The following is a 19,741-nucleotide window of genomic DNA, read 5'->3' on the forward strand; positions in this document are numbered from 1 at the left end:
AGTGGGGGGGAAATGTATCTGGCCAAAATCCAATAGAAAGTCTATGGGCAACTGACCAAATACTGTTTTTCCCCACTGTAGATGTAGATCATCACGTGCACCTTGTTCTTTAGAATAATTTTGTTATTCTGTATTTCCATGCCATTTTTTGACAGTAATTTTGGGTCACTACTTTTTACTTGTACTTGAGGAGGGGAAAAAAAATCAAAGCAACATTACTGTGAATATGTTTGGCTACTCTAGTCACCTCTGGTTATACAGGTATAATGGTAGGGGGAAAAAACAAAAAACTTTCTGCTCAGAGCAAAATATGACCAATGCCTAATTCCTAGGTTAAAAGTATCAAGAAAAAATGCATGCTGTGTGTTCCAATCAAAATCCCTGAGTGCCTACATGGCCCTTAGACACCACCAACGAATCGGTAATTGTAGTATCAATGATAATAAATAGTGTTGTAGTGTTTGGCCTCTAGCACTTAATGTTTTAATAGACGCACATGACATGGTAATTTGAGCTATTATACTGGCAGGTGGCTTTGCAGAAGTGTGACTGTAAATCTCTGCATCACCCATGGTTTCCTCAGAGCAGCCCCAGCCACACAACACATTCACAGATTGTGAGTGAATTCAGTGTCTTGCCCTTGCCCTGTAACATAACATCCATCACCTATCAGAGCTTTATGTAGCGCATGTGAGCCAAACTTTAACTGTTTTCTTTTCTTCTTAATGGGCCATTGATGTCTTTTCTCAACTTCATGCATACGCTAAACAATAATGTAGGCCTAGACTTCATATCTATATACATACTCTGAACGATTTCCCAGCAGGGGTGTCCAAACTGTTCTCCTCGGGGGCCGCATGTTGAAGTGTACCACAGATCGGTGGTTAATGCAGTCAAACATTCCTGGAACATGGGACCCTTAAAGCCAGCTCTGTCTCATAATAAAATGTTAGTGTTTGAGGTTGTGTTGAATGATTAATCTTGCAGTAAAAATTCAACAAGAAGCCTCAGGGCCACCAAAAATGTGGCCCCGGGCCGCACTTTGGGCACCACAGGGTAAACTGCAGCAGACATTTATTCATATTTACCTCTACACTTTGCAGATTTCATTTCAGATCGGCCTATTCCATTGGTGGTTTCTTTTAACTATTCTTTACAAGTTTTGATGTGGTTAGAAAACTGAAAAGCTGATGATCGTTCAAATGTCAATGAAGTCAGGTTTTTGGGACGCTGTGTCTTTAAGAGAAAATACTCGGCCATTTGTATCTCTACTAGCAGCAGCCGGTTGTGTCACTCAACAGTGGAGACTCGTACTCAAACCACGCTTATACCTCATTACTACGTGGGGTAGGTTGTATGTAGCCCTTAAAATACCAGTATAAGAACACTTATTATGTTGGTGAAGTCGGGGATTTCTGGGACGGACCGCACGGCCTGTCTCCCAGTCACATTGGGGCTGACCGTATTTCTTGTTGCTATATTTAGCTAACACACCGAGGCTAATAGTGCTAGTCTAAATCGATTCGCTTGCTAAGTATCCAGTCAATATGAGCATATTTAGTTCAATAAATCAACATTTTGTGCAAATTCGAGCTCTCACTGTCCACTACATGTGCAAAGCATGCTGTCGGTGGCTGTTTTGCGTCTTTGTTTACACTTGTAGCGTTAGCCTAATGCAGAGAATGAGAGAACTGCTACATGCTAGCTAACCATAACCTTTGGCTGCAGATCATACAGCAGTTTCATTTTAAGTTTATTGTTTTATTGCTTGGCAAATTCAATTTCTTCTCTTGTCTTGTAGAAAAGCCTGTTTCTAGTGACTGCACGTTTTCAACCGGGACTCATAAACTATGTTCTCCCCTCCTAGCTATACTTTGACGTCCACAGAGACTACATTTCAAAGACATTTTGACTAATGGTTAACCATGGATGAAGATGATAGCCAAGACGAGCTGATCAACCGTTCATCCAGAGGCAAAGGCAAAAGAGCTGCAGCATGGGCCATCTCAGGTAAGCACATGACCTTTGCTGTGATTTGTGCAAACAGCTACAATGACTGGCTCTTGTATCTCACAAATGTGACACTTACATGTACTTTATTAGGTATATTCACAACCACGGTTATCGATGTTGTTGCCAATAATGATAATTAATTTTATGCGCTAAATATTCTGCAAGAAGCTTCATATTTACCTTTGGTCCTGGTACCATGCATTAGATAATTCAGATGAAGCTGGGTCCAATGAGGAGGCAGACTCAGAGAGTGGGGAAGACGATGAAGACGAGGAACAGTTAGAAGATGATGATGATGACGAAGAAGAAGAAGGTACATTTGGCTGTGTTTATTTGATCTATAACCTGCGGACACGCGGTGCACACACATGCTGACATTTTTCCCCAATAGATGAAGAGGAGGAAGAGGAAGATGGTGAAGCTAAGCCTGAAGAGGAAGGTGCCTGTGCAGGGACCTCAGCGGACCCAGAGGTGAGCTCTGATGAGGAGGCAGAGAAGTGTCCCATCTGCCTCCATTCATTCAGCAGACAACCTGTGGCCACACCGGAGAACTGTGAGCACTATTTCTGCCTCGACTGCATCCTTGAGTGGTCAAAGGTGACGTGTTGTTTGTGATTTTCATTAGTCTTCAATCTCACTGATATTTTGATGTAAATTGATTAATATTTTGGTTTCTGTTGTTTAGAATGCAAACTCGTGCCCAATCGACAGAACAAACTTTAAGGTTATATATCTGAGGACGTGTTTCGGAGGCAAAGTCCAGAAAATGGTAAGTCCTGCTCTTAAAATATATAATACACACTACTGCCTTCTATGGGTGCACGATAAGCCACAAAATTAATGTGTCTGGATCACATTTTAGATTTTATCGCAATGTATGTGTTACTTATCTTTATACCCCTGTTAAAGGAATAGGCCACCGTTTTTACATACTGAGATATGTTCTTACCTAACATTAGCCGAGTTAATATATACCCGTCTGGTCTTTGTGCGTACGCAAACGGAGCACATACGCAGCCTCTCCCACATGTCATATAGCTCCAAAAAAAGCTCACGATAGAAGCTACCAAGCTCTTTCACGTGTTCCCTATTTAAATAAAGTGAAGTGTTTTCATGCGAAGTATATTTACACAGAAATGTAGCATGTCGATTTTATAAGCAGATAAAAAGGGGTACTATATTGTGAGGCGTAATGATACGAGGAGCAAAACGTCCGCGCAGTAACTCCTAAAGACTTCCCCTGCTCACTTCCGTCAATAGAAGCTGCGTGACTTGTAGGTCTTTAGGAGTTACTGCGTGGACGTTTTGCTCCTCGTATCATTACGCCTCACAATATAGTACCCCTTTTTATCTGCTTATAAAATCGACATGTTACATTTCTGTGTAAATATACTTCGCATGAAAACACTTCACGTAACTTTATTTAAAAAGGGAACACGTGGAAGAGCTTGGTAGCTTCTATCGTGAGCTTTTTTTGGAGCTATATGACATGTGGGAGAGGCTGCGTATGTGCTCCGTTTGCGTGACAGAGCGCACGCACAAAGACCAGACGGGTATATATTAACTCGGCTAATGTTAGGTAAGAACATATCTCAGTATGTAAAAACGGTGGCCTATTCCTTTAAGAGATCATTCAAGCTTTCTGTTGTTTTGAAAGCCCTAGCCCCTTCATAAATGTTTGGTATGTGATGAGATTTCTTATGTTTGTGGTTGAATGCAGATCACCATCCAAAAGCCTGCAAAACAGTGTGAGCAGGAGACTGTAGATCTGACTCTGGAGGAAACCAGCTGTGAGGTCTGCGGAGGAAGTGACCGCGAGGATCGCCTTTTGCTCTGTGATGGATGTGATGCTGGGTAATGTCTGCTTTAGCAATGACCTTAACAAAGCTTAACACAAATTAAAGCATTCAGTGTATGCTGTGTATCTTATGGATTGTTTTTTTTTTTTAGAGAAGGTACTTGTTCTAAAAGTGGTCCACAATATTATCAAAGATGAATATTTTTATAATTTTACCAAGTTTCCTTTTTTTTGACATTGTGTCAATAGGTACCACATGGAATGCCTTACACCACCACTTAATGCTGTTCCAGTTGAAGAATGGTTTTGCCCGGAGTGCGAAGCCAACAACCGCCATTCAAGTTAGTTATAAACCTTTCTGACTCACAGTCCTGGGTTCATATTTTTACAATGATATAGAGTGTATGACATTTACATTTTGTTTTGACTCAGGAGGTTCAGCTGCAGAAACAAGTGACACAGACAGCCTACCATCCACTGCACGTACTGCCTCTACTCGCTCGCGGTCCCACACTGTTCAAACTCGAGCTATTGCCCGTACCCAGCACAGTGAGAGAGTTCGGGCCAATGTTAACCGCCATCGGATCACCCAGGCACGCACACAGGAGGTTTGGCATGAAGCTTGATGCTTCTGTTTTGGCCTTCTAACATTCTAGCAATATTTTTGCGCACGGCTGTGTGTGTTGTTTGAAAATGCACTTTCAGAATGCAGTGTTCACTAAAAAATGGTGTTCTTAACTTTGTATTGCAGAAACATGTCATTTTTAGAAGTCATTCAGGAGTATTCGTACAGATTTTTACTAGGATCAATATACTGTCGTCAACTAACAAACCCCTTTTCCTTGTAGTTGGCTCCTACATATCTTATAAGATCCACTTGGCTAGATGAAACCATCAATGCTGTTGTGGCTGGTTTAAACAGTGCAGTGTATGTACGGGATTTAACCCGTCGACCCCCAACACGCCGACGTACGTAAACTGTCATGTGCCACAAATACATAATGGTTTAAAGTCACACATGAGTAATTATGATGTTCCTTTATTCTTAATATCAGGTAAAAGCAGAAAAACCAAAGGCAGAAAAACCTCATCAAAGAGTAAAATGGGTAAAACGGGAGTCAAGAGGCGAAAACGGAGAGTGAGAAGGACAAAATCCAGGAAAAAGCTGGTCAGTGTAATATAACTTTATTCCATTTCAGCTTATTTGCTCTTCTGCTCTTCGTCTGAATCACACAGCTTTATTGTCAACTCTACTACATGTGAATGCAGGGAATCAAAATTGTTTCCCTCAATCCATTGCTGCATAAATATAGTCCAAGTATCAATATCAAAACATTCAGTACGGGACAGCACAGGGCGGAAAGTGGAAAGTTCAGCTTCTTGACAGCCTGGTTAATGAAGCTATCCTTCAGTCACTCATCGGGATTCCGGAGCCTCCTCCTTGAGGCAGGACTGAAGAGGTTGTGAGATGGGGATGAAATGCCACAAAAATACATCGTGAAAGCATCCAGACACACAAAAACACCACAATTCACAAGAAATGACAATAAGACACACAAAAGTTTTGCCTCTGCATGTGTGTGCGCAACGCCATGGTAACTAATCTTGCGCTATGTTTCAATTAAGGTGACAAGAAAGACACCCACCCCTCGGACTCGTATTGCAAACAGTCTTGGCATTGTCAAGGACAAGAAAAGCTCATCTCTTCCGACAGTTTACAGACCGTCTGAGAGTACGCTGAGCAGCATGCGCGCTGACATCGGTGCAGCGTCTCTGTCCATCTATGGTGATCCCTTTGACCTCGACCCATTTACTGATCGGTATGCCTTTTCTTCATTACTTCCAAATTCCTTCAGAATGACACATTTTTTTCTGTTTTTGTCCCCAATATTGACCTAAGTACACGTAAGGGATAATTCCCGACAAGGTGTCAATTATCAGAAATAAATGGATGGCGCCGAGGCGTTCGCATCGGACGGTTGCCTCCGCGAAGTCCATTTATTTCTGATAATTGACACCTCGAAGTGCATTATCATTTACTTATACCATGGTCCCACAAACTGAAACTGTTCATTAGGGCCTGTTTGCTTTTTTTTAAAGTGCTGGGCAGGAGTTATTTCAGGCCACCGTTTTTACGTATTGAGATATGCTCTTACCTTAGCTTAGACTTGTGCTAAGGTAAGAGCTAGGTATAGCTCCAAACTGGGGTGAAGTTAGAAGCTACCAAGCTGTTCTAACTTCACCCCAGTTTGGAGCTATACCTTTCCTGAGAGAGGCTAAAGGCTACCATTTGTGTGACTAAGCGCACGCACAAAGACCAGACAGTTACTCATCAACTCGTCATACGTAAAAACATATTTTAGTATGTAAAAACGGCGGCCTATTCCTTTAAGCTGTTTTACCTGCAGTTGGTTCCAGCTCAATTGTTTAACGTTACTAATGCAGTTACGTTACGGCTGCAGTGCAGTGATAGAGTATGTGATTGAACTGTTGCCGGACTATAGGTGCAGATTAATAAAACTTTTAGCATGGTCTGGGTGAATACTCGATTCTGATTGGCTGGAGGGTGTACTAGGTTAAAAAGTGTTACTGAACTGTAGTTTACTAGTGTCTAACTCTGTGACATGATGCTAGTGAGGATGATGAACAGCAGGCGCATAACTCCCTACTGTTAGAAGCCAAAAGACGAGGGATCTCCCGCTCTGCCTTCCGCTCTCATCAGCCGGTTGCTCGACCAGTTAGCCTCTCCAGGTAACATCAACCTTCAAATAGATGAGACGTTTTTTACTTCTCATCTATTGTATTGCTAATGCGAAAGAGGATTACAAGAAAAGCCTCCTGTAATTGTTGTGCTAATTGTGTTATACCAGGAGGCCTGTGAGAATCCCACGGGCGAGCACTGTTGCTGAAGCAGCTCCAGTGCCTGACCTGTTGGGCAGTATACTCTCTGGACAGAGCATGCTTCTGATGGACAGTTCTGATGTGATCATAAATCGTGATGGTTCTCTAAAAACTGGAAAACCAAGTAAGTGCATGGAGCTAATTCTGGATTGACAGTTTTATTTTGTATCATCTTACAATAGTACATCCCACAATTATTCTGACCTCACAATTATTCTTTTTCAGTGAGTTTCACAAACAGAATGCCAGACAGTAGAAGCAGGAGCAGTAGCTCAGGAGATGGCCCACAGGTCAGCCCAGGACCACTGCTAGACCAGATGGACAGTCTAGGATCTTCTGACGGTTCCCTCGACAGACATTTCTCAAATAACTCTTCACCTTTATCCCCACCATTCGGCTCAACATTCACCCCTTGTGACATGTCTCATTCCGTTGTTGCTCCCAGAGGTAACCCAAGTTTGTTAGGCCCTTTTTCACATGATCCCAACAGGCCAAATCAGAGGGTGGGTCGCCAGTTAACAAATGGAGTAAGTGAAAGCAGACAAAATAGTCCTTCCACCGACCTTTCCTCAGAGTCCTCCAAGAGCAAAGCTTCCACCCAATCTCTAAAGGCTCCTACCAAACCTATGTGGATTGATGTATCTGTGCTCCCCCGAATCCCCAAAATAAAAAAAGAGAGCAGTTCTGATGCTGCTGCTACTAAAACGGGTAGCAATGCAAATAAAACAAATGGCAGTTCAAGTAGGAGCAGTTCTGCTCATAGTCATGGCCTGCCTGACACTGTCATAAACAGACTGGCAGGGGACAAAGAACGTGGACATTCTGTGGAACAGCAGCATGGCAGGACAGCTGGTCCCAGGAACAGGCCTGATGGAGCAGGGTCTTCCTCAGGCTTCTCCAGTTCTTTCTCTTCCTCATCCTCAGCTGCTTCACACACCAATCATCAGAGGTTCTCCTCAGGCTCTTCATCATCTTCTTCATCTGTAAGTTTCCGGATTAACTCCAGTGGAAATTCGTGGCATTCTAGAAGACTGAATATTGCATCACAGACTCCCAGTGGATCTAGTCTTCAAGAAGACTTTTCAGAGGAAGAAAAAAAGAGACAGTTGCACAGAGACAAGCAAAAGCTTCTAGCGTCACGTTCTAAAGACAGTAATAGCATTTATGATCCGTTTAATCCCACTGAGTCGGATTCAGGGAGCTCGGATGACGAAGGTGGAGGCATAAATGTAGAGTGTAGTTCTCGACTTAAACAAGAACCTGTTAAGTTAAAAAACAAAGTTTTTTCAAAAAGTAGATGGGACCTAAAACAGGTAAAAGTTGAAACACAGAGTTCACATTCACAAGATAAACCAGTGACCACAACAACTCAGGAAACATTAACACACCAACAAAAGGGCACTAAAGTAAATACTCCATTTAGAAAATCCAGATTCTCTCATATTGAGAGACCATCTCCTTTTAACACTGTTATAAAGAAAGAGCCGGAGTCAGATGAAGATGAAGAAGTAATGCATACTGAAGACACTACACAAACAGTTCAACAAAGTCTGGGCCTTATAAAAACTGAACTGACTGTGAAAGAGGAGCCAACACCTGAGCCACCTGCTGCTCCCTGTGATGGCAACACTTTAGCTACATCCACAACCAGTCCCGTTAGAGAATCAACTTCCAGTCCTGTTAGGAAATCCACATCAAGTTCTACAAAAAAATCCACATCAAGTCCTGCAAGAAAATCCTCATCAAGCCCTGTTACCAAATCCACTTCAAGTCCTGTTAGAAAATCCTCTTCAAGTCCTACAAGAAAAGTGGCTTCTAGTACTACCAGAAAATCTGCCTCAAGTCCTAGCAGAAAATCTGCCTCAAGTCCTAGCAGAAAATCTGCCTCAAGTCCTAGCAGAAAATCTGCCTCAAGTCCTAGCAGAAAATCTGCCTCAAGTCCTAGCAGAAAATCAGCTTCAAGTCCTACAAGAAAATCAGCTCCAATTCCTACAAGAAAATTGGCTTCAAGTCCGAGCAGAAAATCGGCTTCAAGCCCGAGCAGAAAATCGGCTTCAAGCCCGAGCAGAAAATCGGCTTCAAGCCCGAGCAGAAAATCGGCCTTAAGTCCGACCAGAAAATCGGCTTCAAGCCCGACCAGAAAATCGGCTTCAAGCCCGAGCAGAAAATCGGCTTCAAGCCCGAGCAGAAAATCGGCTTCAAGTCCGACTCGAAAATCCGCTTCAAGTCCGACCAGAAAATCGGCTTCAAGTCCGACCAGAAAATCGGCTTCAAGTCCGACCAGAAAATCGGCTTCAAGTCCGACCAGAAAATCGGCTTCAAGTCCGACCAGAAAATCGGCTTCAAGTCCGACCAGAAAATCGATTTCAAGTCCGACTAGGAAAGTGGCTTCAAGTCCTAGCAGAAAATCGGCGTCAAGTCCGACCAGAAAATCGGCTTCAAGTCCGACCAGGAAATCGGCTTCAAGTCCGACCAGGAAATCGGCTTCAAGTCCGACCAGGAAATCGGCTTCAAGTCCGACCAGGAAATCGGCTTCAAGTCCGACCAGGAAATCGGCTTCAAGTCCGACCAGGAAATCGGCTTCAAGTCCGACCAGGAAATCGGCTTCAAGTCCTAGCAGGAAATCGGCTTCAAGTCCTAGCAGGAAATCGGCTTCAAGTCCTAGCAGGAAATCGGCTTCAAGTCCTAGCAGGAAATCGGCTTCAAGTCCTAGCAGGAAATCGGCTTCAAGTCCTAGCAGGAAATCGGCTTCAAGTCCTAGCAGGAAATCGGCTTCAAGTCCGACCAGAAAATCGGCTTCAAGTCCGACCAGAAAATCGGCTTCAAGTCCGACCAGAAAATCGGCTTCAAGTCCGACCAGAAAATCGGCTTCAAGTCCCACAAGGAAATCCATTTCCAGTCCTGTTAGAAAGACTGAATCACACAAAAAGCAATCAAAAGATTTGGGCAGTGAGAAACACACTTGCAAGAAAAATTCTTCCTCTAAAGATCTGCGAGCACGCTCCAGCAGCACAGAGAGGGCAAGAAAACCAAGCAGCCCTGATCGGGACCGAGGACATGGTCACACAGATTCCAAACATGGAGGAAGTCAAAAAGAAAAGGACAAAGCAAGATCTTCCAGGCGCTCACGGTCTAAAGAGAGAAGAACTCACAGAGACTCTGACAGCTCCCAGTCCAAATCCCCAGATAGGACCTCCAAAAAGAGAAGGCGTTCACGATCACAATCCAAAGACAGGAGGAGGAGGTCCAGGTACTACATTCATCCTCATTTATGATACTTCACAGCAACTGCTACTTGGCTGTACTCAAAATGAAATCTCCTTACTGTTATTAATTCTCAACTGGTAGTAAAATAATTAACCTCAAGTTACACAAAAACTAATTGAAGTTTATCTCAATAATATCAAAATAGAGTCACACATTTTTGACAAAGGCCTACAACCAAAGGGCCTTTTTTGTGTGTCCCACCAGTTGAGAACTAATGTCCTTTTTGCTTGAATTAGCCATGATTGATGATGAGTATCAGATATATTTAAGCTGAACAAATGTGAACAAATATGGTCTTATCTTTTGCAGGTCACACTCCAGCTCCAGCAGCAGAGAGCATTCAAGGACAAAGAAGCATAAAAAACAAAGCAGGGAAAGAAATGAGGACAAAGATGTGAAAAGGCGATCTTCAAAAGACAAGAGACGGGATCGATCTCGTTCAAGCTCTCTCTCTCAATCCAGGTCCAGGTCCAGAGAGAGGAGGCATGCACGCTCTCGATCCAAATCCAGGTCTAGAAGTAGGTCTCGGTCCAGAGATAGGGGGAAAACAGAGTTCTACCGTCAGACATCACGAGACGAGGCTGAGTCACGCTCAAAAGACAAAAAGAGACACAGGTCCAGATCCAACTCTAAAGAGAAGAAGAAAGAGAGGTCTTTGGCCAAGACCCAGAAAACCTCTGAAAACAATAGCTCCTCTGTTAAAGACAAAGACAAATCCTCAAAAGACAAGAAGAAAGATGACTCTTCCTTGATCAAAGCAGAAAGAGCTTCCATAACAAATAAAGTTGGCTCTACTTCCTCCATGTCCTCTTCCACCGTCAAGAAAGAACCAATGGAGTTAAAAGTAGAAGAAAAGCCCATCGAAACAGTCAAAAACAATAATCCAAAAACTAATGTTAAAAAGGAGAAATGGACAGCGCTTGATATTTTTGGAGAGAGTCCAACCAGTAGCCCCGTTATGAAAGAGGAACTGGACATCCCTATTACAGACAGTGAAATCAAATGCAAGGAGGATACACAAATTAAGATGGAGTGTGAAGCAGAGAAACTCGGGGTGACATCCCCTGAGATGAAGCCTAGTGTTTCAGATTCCCCTATCAGCAGCATACTCCCCACCACAGTGTTCTCCCCACCACAGTATACAGCAGAACAAAGCACTGAGGGCCCAATTGCTTTTATAAAGCAAGAGCCTCTTCCCCAATCCTCTGACTCTGATGATGATTTTAATGTGGATGTAATGCTGGACAACCTAGCACTGGCCAAATCCAGGTTAGAAGAACCAACGGAAGCTACTGTCAAAGACGAGAAGAGTGATGGCGAGGCAGCCACTGTGGGCGCCAAGTCCAAAGCACAAGTCAAGCGGGTCACGTGGAATATAGAGGAACCTGTCGGACCTCAGCCCGAAAAGTCCGCAAGCAGTGAGTACGCATTTATGTCGGCTCCGAACAAATTTTTACATGCAACTATTCTGGAAGTTGTTATAATTATTATTATTATATTATTATTTTTTGGTTTCTGGTCAGTTTGGCCTCTAAACATGCTCTTATGGAGCCAAATCTACCACATTACATTGCTTAAACCTCATAGATTTATATGGGAAAATTAATGAGTTCAAAAGTCCTTTCTCAAAGTGCTTTTTTCTCGTACTCTAGTGATGACATCTCCACTGAACATAGCACCTACCAACACTAAATATTCTAGTGGGTGTTATGCGTAGCCCTTTAAAGAAGCTAAGGCATGATGAGTTTTTAACTCCAAAAAATGAAGTGAAATGTTAAACAATACATTTTTAGATTTTTCACCTATAATAAGCGGATTTGGAATCTCACCGAGCGCAAAGCATACTGGTCCAGGTTAAAGGTCAGTACTACCCAGATCGCATCCCAAACTGTTAACATGACCGAGTGTGACACAGATATTGAATATATTGAGCGTTAAAAATCGATGTCTTAAAAGAATTTAGTAAGAAACGGGAACACAGTGTTACTGGGAAAAGAAAAAGAACTCGTGGGCCTTGCTAAGCCAATAAATAAATAAAAAACGGTTGATATATTAAAGGGGCTGGATGCAAGTTCGCCATTTTATACTCACTACTGCCACCTCAGGCCATATGTGTAACTGCACCTTCTATATTAAGCTCGTGCATGAGGCAAATCGGGCCGAAGTAACACATTTTTGAGTGACCGTTCAGGATTTTAGAGGCAGTTGTGGTGAACAGGTCTGAGCTCATTCTACACATTAGGACATGGCTGGAACATGTAGGGGGAGGAAAATACATAATTTTAACATTTTTAAACTCCCTATAGTCCCTTTAAGTAAATGGACGTAGGCCTATTGGTTACAAATAGCATTACTAATTTAATCCATTCACGTCATGACGTTCTGGATCTTTTCTTTCAGTAGGAAATTTGATGAGTATGTATGGTGGCTCCTTTATACAATGCTATGAGGTTCCTTTATTGCACTCGTGAATAAAGGGCAAAACTCTTCCATAGACTGATTAAGCCCACATGGACAGTCGCACTGCAATGGAGAATGAATGCGAACCTGGCATATCGCCGTAAAACAACTTTAAGCGACGTAATAGTCACTAAATAGTCGGTTGTTCTACTTTGATAGTATGGTTTTTGTGGCTTTGTTGACATAGTGGGTTGTTGTGAACTTTGACCGGAACATTACCACGCATGCGTTCTGACAATGCTGATTTGGCTTATTGATTCAAAGACTGAGGGAAATATCAAAACGTCCACGCTATATTTATATTATATACAGGTGAAAATCTGAAAATTAGAATATCGTTAAAAAGTGCATTCATTTCTATTTCTATCAACTTAAACTGTGAAACTAATATATGATCGACTCATTACATGCAAAGTGAGTATGTATAACCTTTATTTATTATCATTTTGATTATTATGGCTCAGCTTGTAAAAAACCCAAATTACAAATTTTGACTTGAAAATAGACTGTAAGCCATAATCATCCAAATTATAACAAATAAAAGCTTGACATGTGTCACTTTGCATGTAATGAGTCTATATCATAAATTAGTTTCACATTTTACGTTGAATTACAGAAATAAATTAATATTTGAAAGATATTCAAATTTTCCGAGTTTCACCTGTATTATATTAACCTAGATTTGTAAATCTGTTCTATCCATTTGTAAAATCGTGTCCCTTGAATTATATACAATTATGGAATCTCTTAATTCCACAAACAAATTTTAAATGAATTTCTCCCACCGGCAGTCATACCGAAAGAGACTAAAATGATTATCGCCTGCAAAGTGAGAGTCCTTGATTAATGCCATTGCTGTCAATCACTATTTCAGTTATATTTGTTTTCTTTTTTCAGAGGTGGCTTTGTACAAGCTGAAGTTGAAGCAGGAAGGAATTCGGAGACCTTCCGGACACTCCACAGCCACTCAGGTAAAGCTTTGCAGTATTATTTGTGACCAGAAGATGGCAGTGGTTGTTCAGAGAAAGTGGTTAGAAAGCCTGTCACGTGGGGAAATGTGAAACTTAAACGGAAGTAATTTCTCAGTAAACGAAATCTAAACTTATGTTGTCATTTCAGATGAAATTATATAACACAATGTTTTTTTTGTTTTTTTTGATCATGTAAATGGCTCTGTCGACTTGCCTTAAAAGTGCAGAAAATTGTACTAGTGATGCATTTTAATTTTAGTCACAAGTCATTTGTCATTTAATTTATTGACATGTTTCTGTGTGCTGTGCATTGTGTCACCATTTCTTTGACAGGACCTAACCGGAACAGCTAGTGTTGGTGATGTAACAAGTATAGACCCAGAGCGATCCTTGGGGTCCGAGAGTTCACATTCGCTGTCCGCCTCATCACAAGGGCAGACAGACGATGGGGATTTTCTTAAAAAAGACAAGGTAAAATAGACCTGAGACTTTAATATAACTACTCATTCTTTTGAACAGTAGCTCTGTAAATGATGCTTTTACACTTTGTAATATTAGACATACTTGAAGAAGCTGCACATGCAGGAAAGGGCAATCGAGGAGGTAAAGCTGGCAATCAAGCCTTTTTACCAGAAAAGGGATATTAACAAGGATGAATACAAAGATATTCTGCGTAAAGCCGTCCAGAAGGTAAGTCAACTATTTATGTGATGAAGCTGTTTGTGCTTTGGTCAAACTTTCCAATGATTTTTTATTTTATTTTTTGCGTTTGTCTAATTTATGCTACGCAGGTATGCCACAGTAAGAGTGGAGAGATCAACCCAGTGAAGGTGGGCAATCTAGTCAAGGCATATGTGGACAAATACAAACATGCTAGAAAATTCAAGAAAGGAGATGAACCGGGACAGTCACAGGAACATTTCAAACTTTCTGACAGTCCCTAATAAAACCATATTGGACAGGTCACATTTTATTAGTTAGGGACATTATTTGAACAAATGTAAAGTCTGTTTGGCACTCGGAGTGCTGCTGCCAAGAGCCGGAGCATTGCAGCTAAGTTTATCGTGTCTTAAAGAGGCACATTTTAATGACGTATCTATTGAGTTTGACTGAGAAATGGAGCATTGCTGGCTCTGGTTTTCTGTTTTGTTTTGTGGGAGGGAACAGTATTTATCAAAGGGAAGGCTTGTTTGAATAAAACCTGTCTAATATTCAGAAAGGGTAACATTAAAGGATGGAAGTGATATGCAACTTTTGTTGAAAAAGTATCAGGAATTACAGTTCTGGACTTATTTGTAAATAATATAGATTTGATAAAATTCATTTCCATCCTTCTCGTTCAACTGCAGCAAATTATGGTAAGTACTTCCAGTTCGTAAAGTTTTTTTTGTTTAATGAGAAATTCTCTGTTTTCCCAGTCAATATGGTTATTGGTTGGGGTCATTTTATAGACCTTTACACCAACCATCACTGGCTTTTTTGTACAAGAAATGTTAGTTTATTTGTGCCAAATAATAACTAATCTACACAACATGAGTTTTATTAACAGCAGCCCAGTATGCTTCAAGCTACTGTTACACTACTTGGGATTTGGTATATTAAATTATGAAATTTGCAGTTCGTTTAATACACGTTGCGAACATGCAAAGCATTTCAACATTTGCCTGACCTTTACTTGTGTCCTCGTTACTCAGCATTTAACAAACGGTTGGTCACACAAGCTAGAAAAATAACTGTAGTTTCAATATTTACCTTTTTGAAATCTAAATGTTTTAATTGAATAAACTGATGAATCTGATTTTAAAAAAATGTGATAAAAGATGTAGTAAAAAGAAATATAAAAACCCATTCCTTTTTTTGGGAACACTGAATGCAGTAGACAAGTCTGTACCCTAACAGCCTCACCATTTCTGTTGTTGACAAAACTGTCACTTTTTTTTCTTGCTTATTGCTTGTATATATTTTGTAATTATGGCCATGCGCAGGGTGATAAGGACTTGCTTTATGCATTGTACATTTTTATTGAAGCGGAAGCAAAACATAATTGGTTTCAACAATCTTTCAGAAGTGCTTGTTTGTCAGAATGTATTTACTTTTTCAATGTTTTTGTTTTGTGTTTCATAGAAGAACAATAAAGCCTAAACATAAGAAGCTGTTGGCTAACTTTCATATTGCTGTGTGTGATGACATTACAATAATTGCATATAACGTACGCCGATGCTTTTTCTTTAGTTTAAATTTCAGCTCTTAAAATAATTGTTTCTATAACAAAACATTTTACTTGGTATTTAGTAACCAACTACTGAGGAGTCAATGCAGTAAAATTGTTTATTGAGCAGCGCAGAAACATGTGACAGGCTATGAACACAAATAAAAAAATCCACAAAAAGAGACATACAGAGCTTAGAACATGATTTAAGTTGTACATCTGCTGTGGCTAAAAGTAACAGGAAAGACAGCATTAGCATATGATTGGTTAATGTAGCAACACCCATTGGTTTATATAGCGACACCCTTACGGAAGTGGCAACATGTAAATATAGCTCTGATTGCATTGTTTGAAAAAGTGCAGTAGTTTATCCTATATACATAGTAGTGCAAAAAAGTCTTTGAGTGCAGATAATCTAAGCCATTCTTAAGTGCTTCTCGTTGGTTCTAATAAAACTATGTCAGCAGGCAGGAAGGTCCAATTTCAAGCATCACTCACAATTTATGGCAGTCATCCTGGTAACTAAACTAGAAACCCAGTGTCCGTCCCCCACAAACGTTTAAAGGAATTGACAATATTTTAAAATGTTTGGACAATTTTGACAGTTTAGCTGTTTTTGTGCTGTTTTATGTCGTCATATAGGCCTGACATTGTCTACTAATATTGCACTCACTCCTCCATTGTGGGCAGACCAAAGGCAGAGGATATCAGCTCCATGAGACTGTTGTGCGAAGTCTGCAGGCTGATGTTGGAGCTGTGGAGGGAGGACGCTCCGTCCACTTGGGCCTGTTCGTGGAAGTACCTGCAGATCTGTGGCACCACCTACGAGACGAGCACATGTGGAACAGGAACAGGCATCGACAACTTCATTTATTAGGTGAAATTTACAATACCTTCACAATAATAAGCTTCCTCTCCAGAGCTCGGCCATCTGGAAACTTTTCCCCAAAGCACATGTTGATAGTGTACTCTGGTGAGCGGCCACGGTTTTCTTTAAACATTTTTAGTTCTAAGGAATTAAGAGTTGAATTAATTTAGGCGTGGCATTTTGCAAATGTATTTTTTTCTTTCTTACCATGCAGATAGTTCTCAAAGCTGAGCAGCTGCACTGGGGCGTTTAATGGTAATTTTTGAGGGTTTGGTTGAGCCACGTGGTGATCACTTGTGCTCGCGAACACATGGCAACTGCCCTGTCTGTAGGCAAAGATACCACTTTGCTGCACTTCCAGTGTGAGACCTCTCTGGATGCTGTCCAAGATCCGATTAGTGTATAATATCTAAAAAACAAAAAAACGTCAGTACTGTGATGTATTTCATATGGACTGTACAGCAAGTCTTAAGTATTTGTCTGGGAGTTGTGTTACCTAACAATACATTTTTTATGAACCTCTAAAAAGGTACTAATTCACTAATTCTATACCTATTTGTATTTTGAGTCATACAATGGAAGGAATGATACTGACATTTTATAAAAGACTACTTTGAGCTGGGACAACCAAATAACTTTCTTAAGGTTGTCTCGGGACTCACCAGGTGTCAAAGCAAATGGTGGTGCTATGTTTTAGGGCCAGTGCCATCTTAATTTTCTTGCTCCATACAGTACCTTTATAACTGTACCCAGACCTGTTGGCACATACTGTCATTGCTGTGTGCCTGGGTTGGACACTTGCCAACTTGAGTAATAATCTGACTATTTGCAACAGCAATGGCATCGCTCCTAAAATTGTAAAAATTACACAAAGTTCCTACCTGCTTGCGGTCAATCAGGTACTCTGTAGACGGAAAGCAGATTGCAGACTGCATGCCTTGAGTTTCCTGAGGATAGTGCAGCTGTAGATGTTGACAGTTTGACACTACAGTCTTAAACATTTCTTTTCTCCTGTAGAAAATTGAAATCTCAAGATCGTTGACTAAAGGCTGCTGTAATGGATTAAACTGAGCAGGGTTTGCTGAAAAAACAAAAACAAAACAGTGATTTAGTGGACAATCATGTCAAGCAGGAATAAAAGCCATGACATAATTAGATGAAAACAACTTTTGTTGAAATTTAATGCATCGTATTGTTAAAATAGCTAAATTGTTATCGTAATATTCAAGTTTGCCCCCTGCAGTTACTCCACAAACATTATCTGAATTGCGGATGCAACTTTGTAAATGTTTGTTTGTAACTTACGTTCATAATAACAATTCTGCTCAATGTTATTTTCTGGAGCGGAGACGATAGGATAGGTTTCAGCCACAGCAGGACTTGACTGGGGAATGATGTAATCAGTCACATAATGTGGGGGCTCTAAAAATAAAAGCAAACACAAGTTATTATGGGCCTAATAAAAGCATTTAAACTAATCGAGTGCTGTCAATATCACCTGTCATATTGTTGCTGATGTCCAATGCCTGCATGTCTATGTTCAGCAGGTTTAACTGTTGAAATAAAGCACATTTAGTTTAATAGGTTGCCCTTCGCACTGTTGTAGCATTAAACAATGAGGATTCCCCTAAATTGCCGAGCTGCTGACATGATAGATATCGACAGGAGAAGTGAAAGTATAAGCGTGTACCTCACTTCCTGTGGGGAAGTACTCTGTGGGGGAGGAGTAGATGTCAGGGTCAGAGTCTTCCTGTGAGTTCTGCATTAGAAAACCTTCAATAAAAGACATAAAATTAGCATCATTCACTGCATTGGTTTAAAGGCAGATTTTTACTATAAGACTTACCTGCTGGGTTGATTATCTCATAGACCTTATGAGGGTCATCGGACTTGGAGTTATCTTCTGTCCTCTTGAAGCGGCCATGGAGGTTATTAAGAGCACAGCGAAAGTTGGTTTTCCACCGCGCCTTGTCATTGGGGAAATCGTTGATTTTACCACTGGCCACTGCCCACGCCTGGCAAATAAACAATATCCAATGTAAATGGTGCATAACAATAACAATGAGGCCGACTGCACTAAAAACTCAAAACATGAATACGTGCATGGTCATAAAGATGGATAAACCAGGGCTAGTAACTCATTTACTAACCGAGTTTCATCTGACAGCATTCTGTGTCGCAATATTGTGTATCATCATCATAAACAAAAGCTTAAATAAATGTCCACATCAAAATGCCCACATACAACTCGATACATTATGGCAAGTTAAATCTTTCTTTGGCTAATTACACTGGAAAAGGGCCAAGGAGGCCAGAAAGTTCACATCAAAACTCGCTGTGCAACTATGAAGCATGATTCACTTTCATGAATCTCATTGCAGTGTCTGCAGTTCCAGTGATTACCTTGAATATTTTCCCGTCCTCATCTTTGCAGTCTTTCCTGGAGTTGTGTTTCCACGGTACTCTGAACTTGTTGGGTCCAACATAACAGAGTCCTGTATACTGACCGGTCTCCAGCTGCTCTATGAGCCAGTTGGCAAACTGAGGTTTCGGAGGACTGCAAGTAATAACAACAAAACAACAAAAACACGAGTCATTTTAAAATTACTTTTGCAGCACCTTCGTGGAATAATACGACAAAACAATGGATTTTCAATGTATCGGTAGTTTTCTAGCATATTCCAATTGTAGACAGTCCAGCAACACGTTTAATAGAAACATTGAGTTGTTTACCCTACCTTTGCATCGCTTTGTTTTGAGTCCAGTGCACACCATTGACTCCTTGACGCTTTATTGTTGGCGTGCCATTTATAGAGGTTCGTCTCTGACGTGGAAACCGTACTTTGACTGGCTGGAAAGATTTGATTTGTTCATAGGTGCGCGAGGCAGCTTCACTTCCTCATCGGCGCGCCCGCCCCCCCCGCAGCAGCAGCAGCGGCAGCAGCTCTCCGGAAGCGCACTGTGTCACAGAGAGCAGTTTCGGCTGACTTTGGCAAATAGAAAATTGAAACTGAAAGTGGGTACTCGGATAGTTGCATCACCCAGTCTTTAATTTCATCGCCTGAAAGTCACTTGTGCCACGCCTAGATTCACTCCATAGATATTCACGCACAGTGAGGCAACACTCTCTAAAGATAACAATGTTGCCTTATGCTAAGCGAGAGCTTCTTCAACTTTGGTCTTGCCAATTGTAGCACAAATATAATTGGAAAATGAATAGGTAAAAAGTCTAGATTAATAATAATAATACTACA

The 19,741-nt window shown here is 41.0% G+C and overlaps 2 protein-coding genes across 2 annotated transcripts; one reads left to right on the plus strand and one right to left on the minus strand.

Annotated features, from left to right (window-relative positions):
• Window positions 1-1,251: 1,251 nt before the first annotated feature.
• On the plus strand, window positions 1,252-15,541 carry phrf1 (PHD and ring finger domains 1). Its single transcript, XM_079568370.1, has 19 exons — window positions 1,252-1,347; window positions 1,868-2,010; window positions 2,219-2,326; window positions 2,405-2,610; window positions 2,699-2,782; window positions 3,734-3,867; window positions 4,061-4,152; window positions 4,244-4,419; window positions 4,660-4,780; window positions 4,867-4,979; window positions 5,438-5,631; window positions 6,446-6,562; window positions 6,682-6,836; window positions 6,938-9,962; window positions 10,289-11,397; window positions 13,337-13,410; window positions 13,744-13,881; window positions 13,969-14,100; window positions 14,202-15,541. The coding sequence occupies exons 2-19, from the start codon at window positions 1,926-1,928 to the stop codon at window positions 14,352-14,354; spliced, it is 6,216 nt and encodes a 2,071-aa protein (XP_079424496.1). The 5' UTR covers window positions 1,252-1,347; window positions 1,868-1,925; the 3' UTR covers window positions 14,355-15,541.
• Window positions 15,542-16,138: 597 nt separating this feature from the next.
• On the minus strand, window positions 16,139-19,400 carry irf7 (interferon regulatory factor 7). The gene is made up of 10 exons (XM_079567848.1): window positions 19,226-19,400; window positions 18,891-19,044; window positions 18,334-18,502; window positions 18,178-18,260; window positions 17,986-18,040; window positions 17,793-17,909; window positions 17,369-17,568; window positions 16,695-16,896; window positions 16,513-16,628; window positions 16,139-16,441 (listed from the first exon to the last, which is right to left on the minus strand). The coding sequence occupies exons 1-10, from the start codon at window positions 19,231-19,233 to the stop codon at window positions 16,289-16,291; spliced, it is 1,257 nt and encodes a 418-aa protein (XP_079423974.1). The 5' UTR covers window positions 19,234-19,400; the 3' UTR covers window positions 16,139-16,288.
• Between the last annotated feature and the right edge of the window lie 341 nt (window positions 19,401-19,741).

The sequence above is a fragment of the Gobius niger genome (assembly GCF_951799975.1).
Source record: "Gobius niger genome assembly, chromosome: 12".
NCBI lineage: Eukaryota > Metazoa > Chordata > Actinopteri > Gobiiformes > Gobiidae > Gobius > Gobius niger.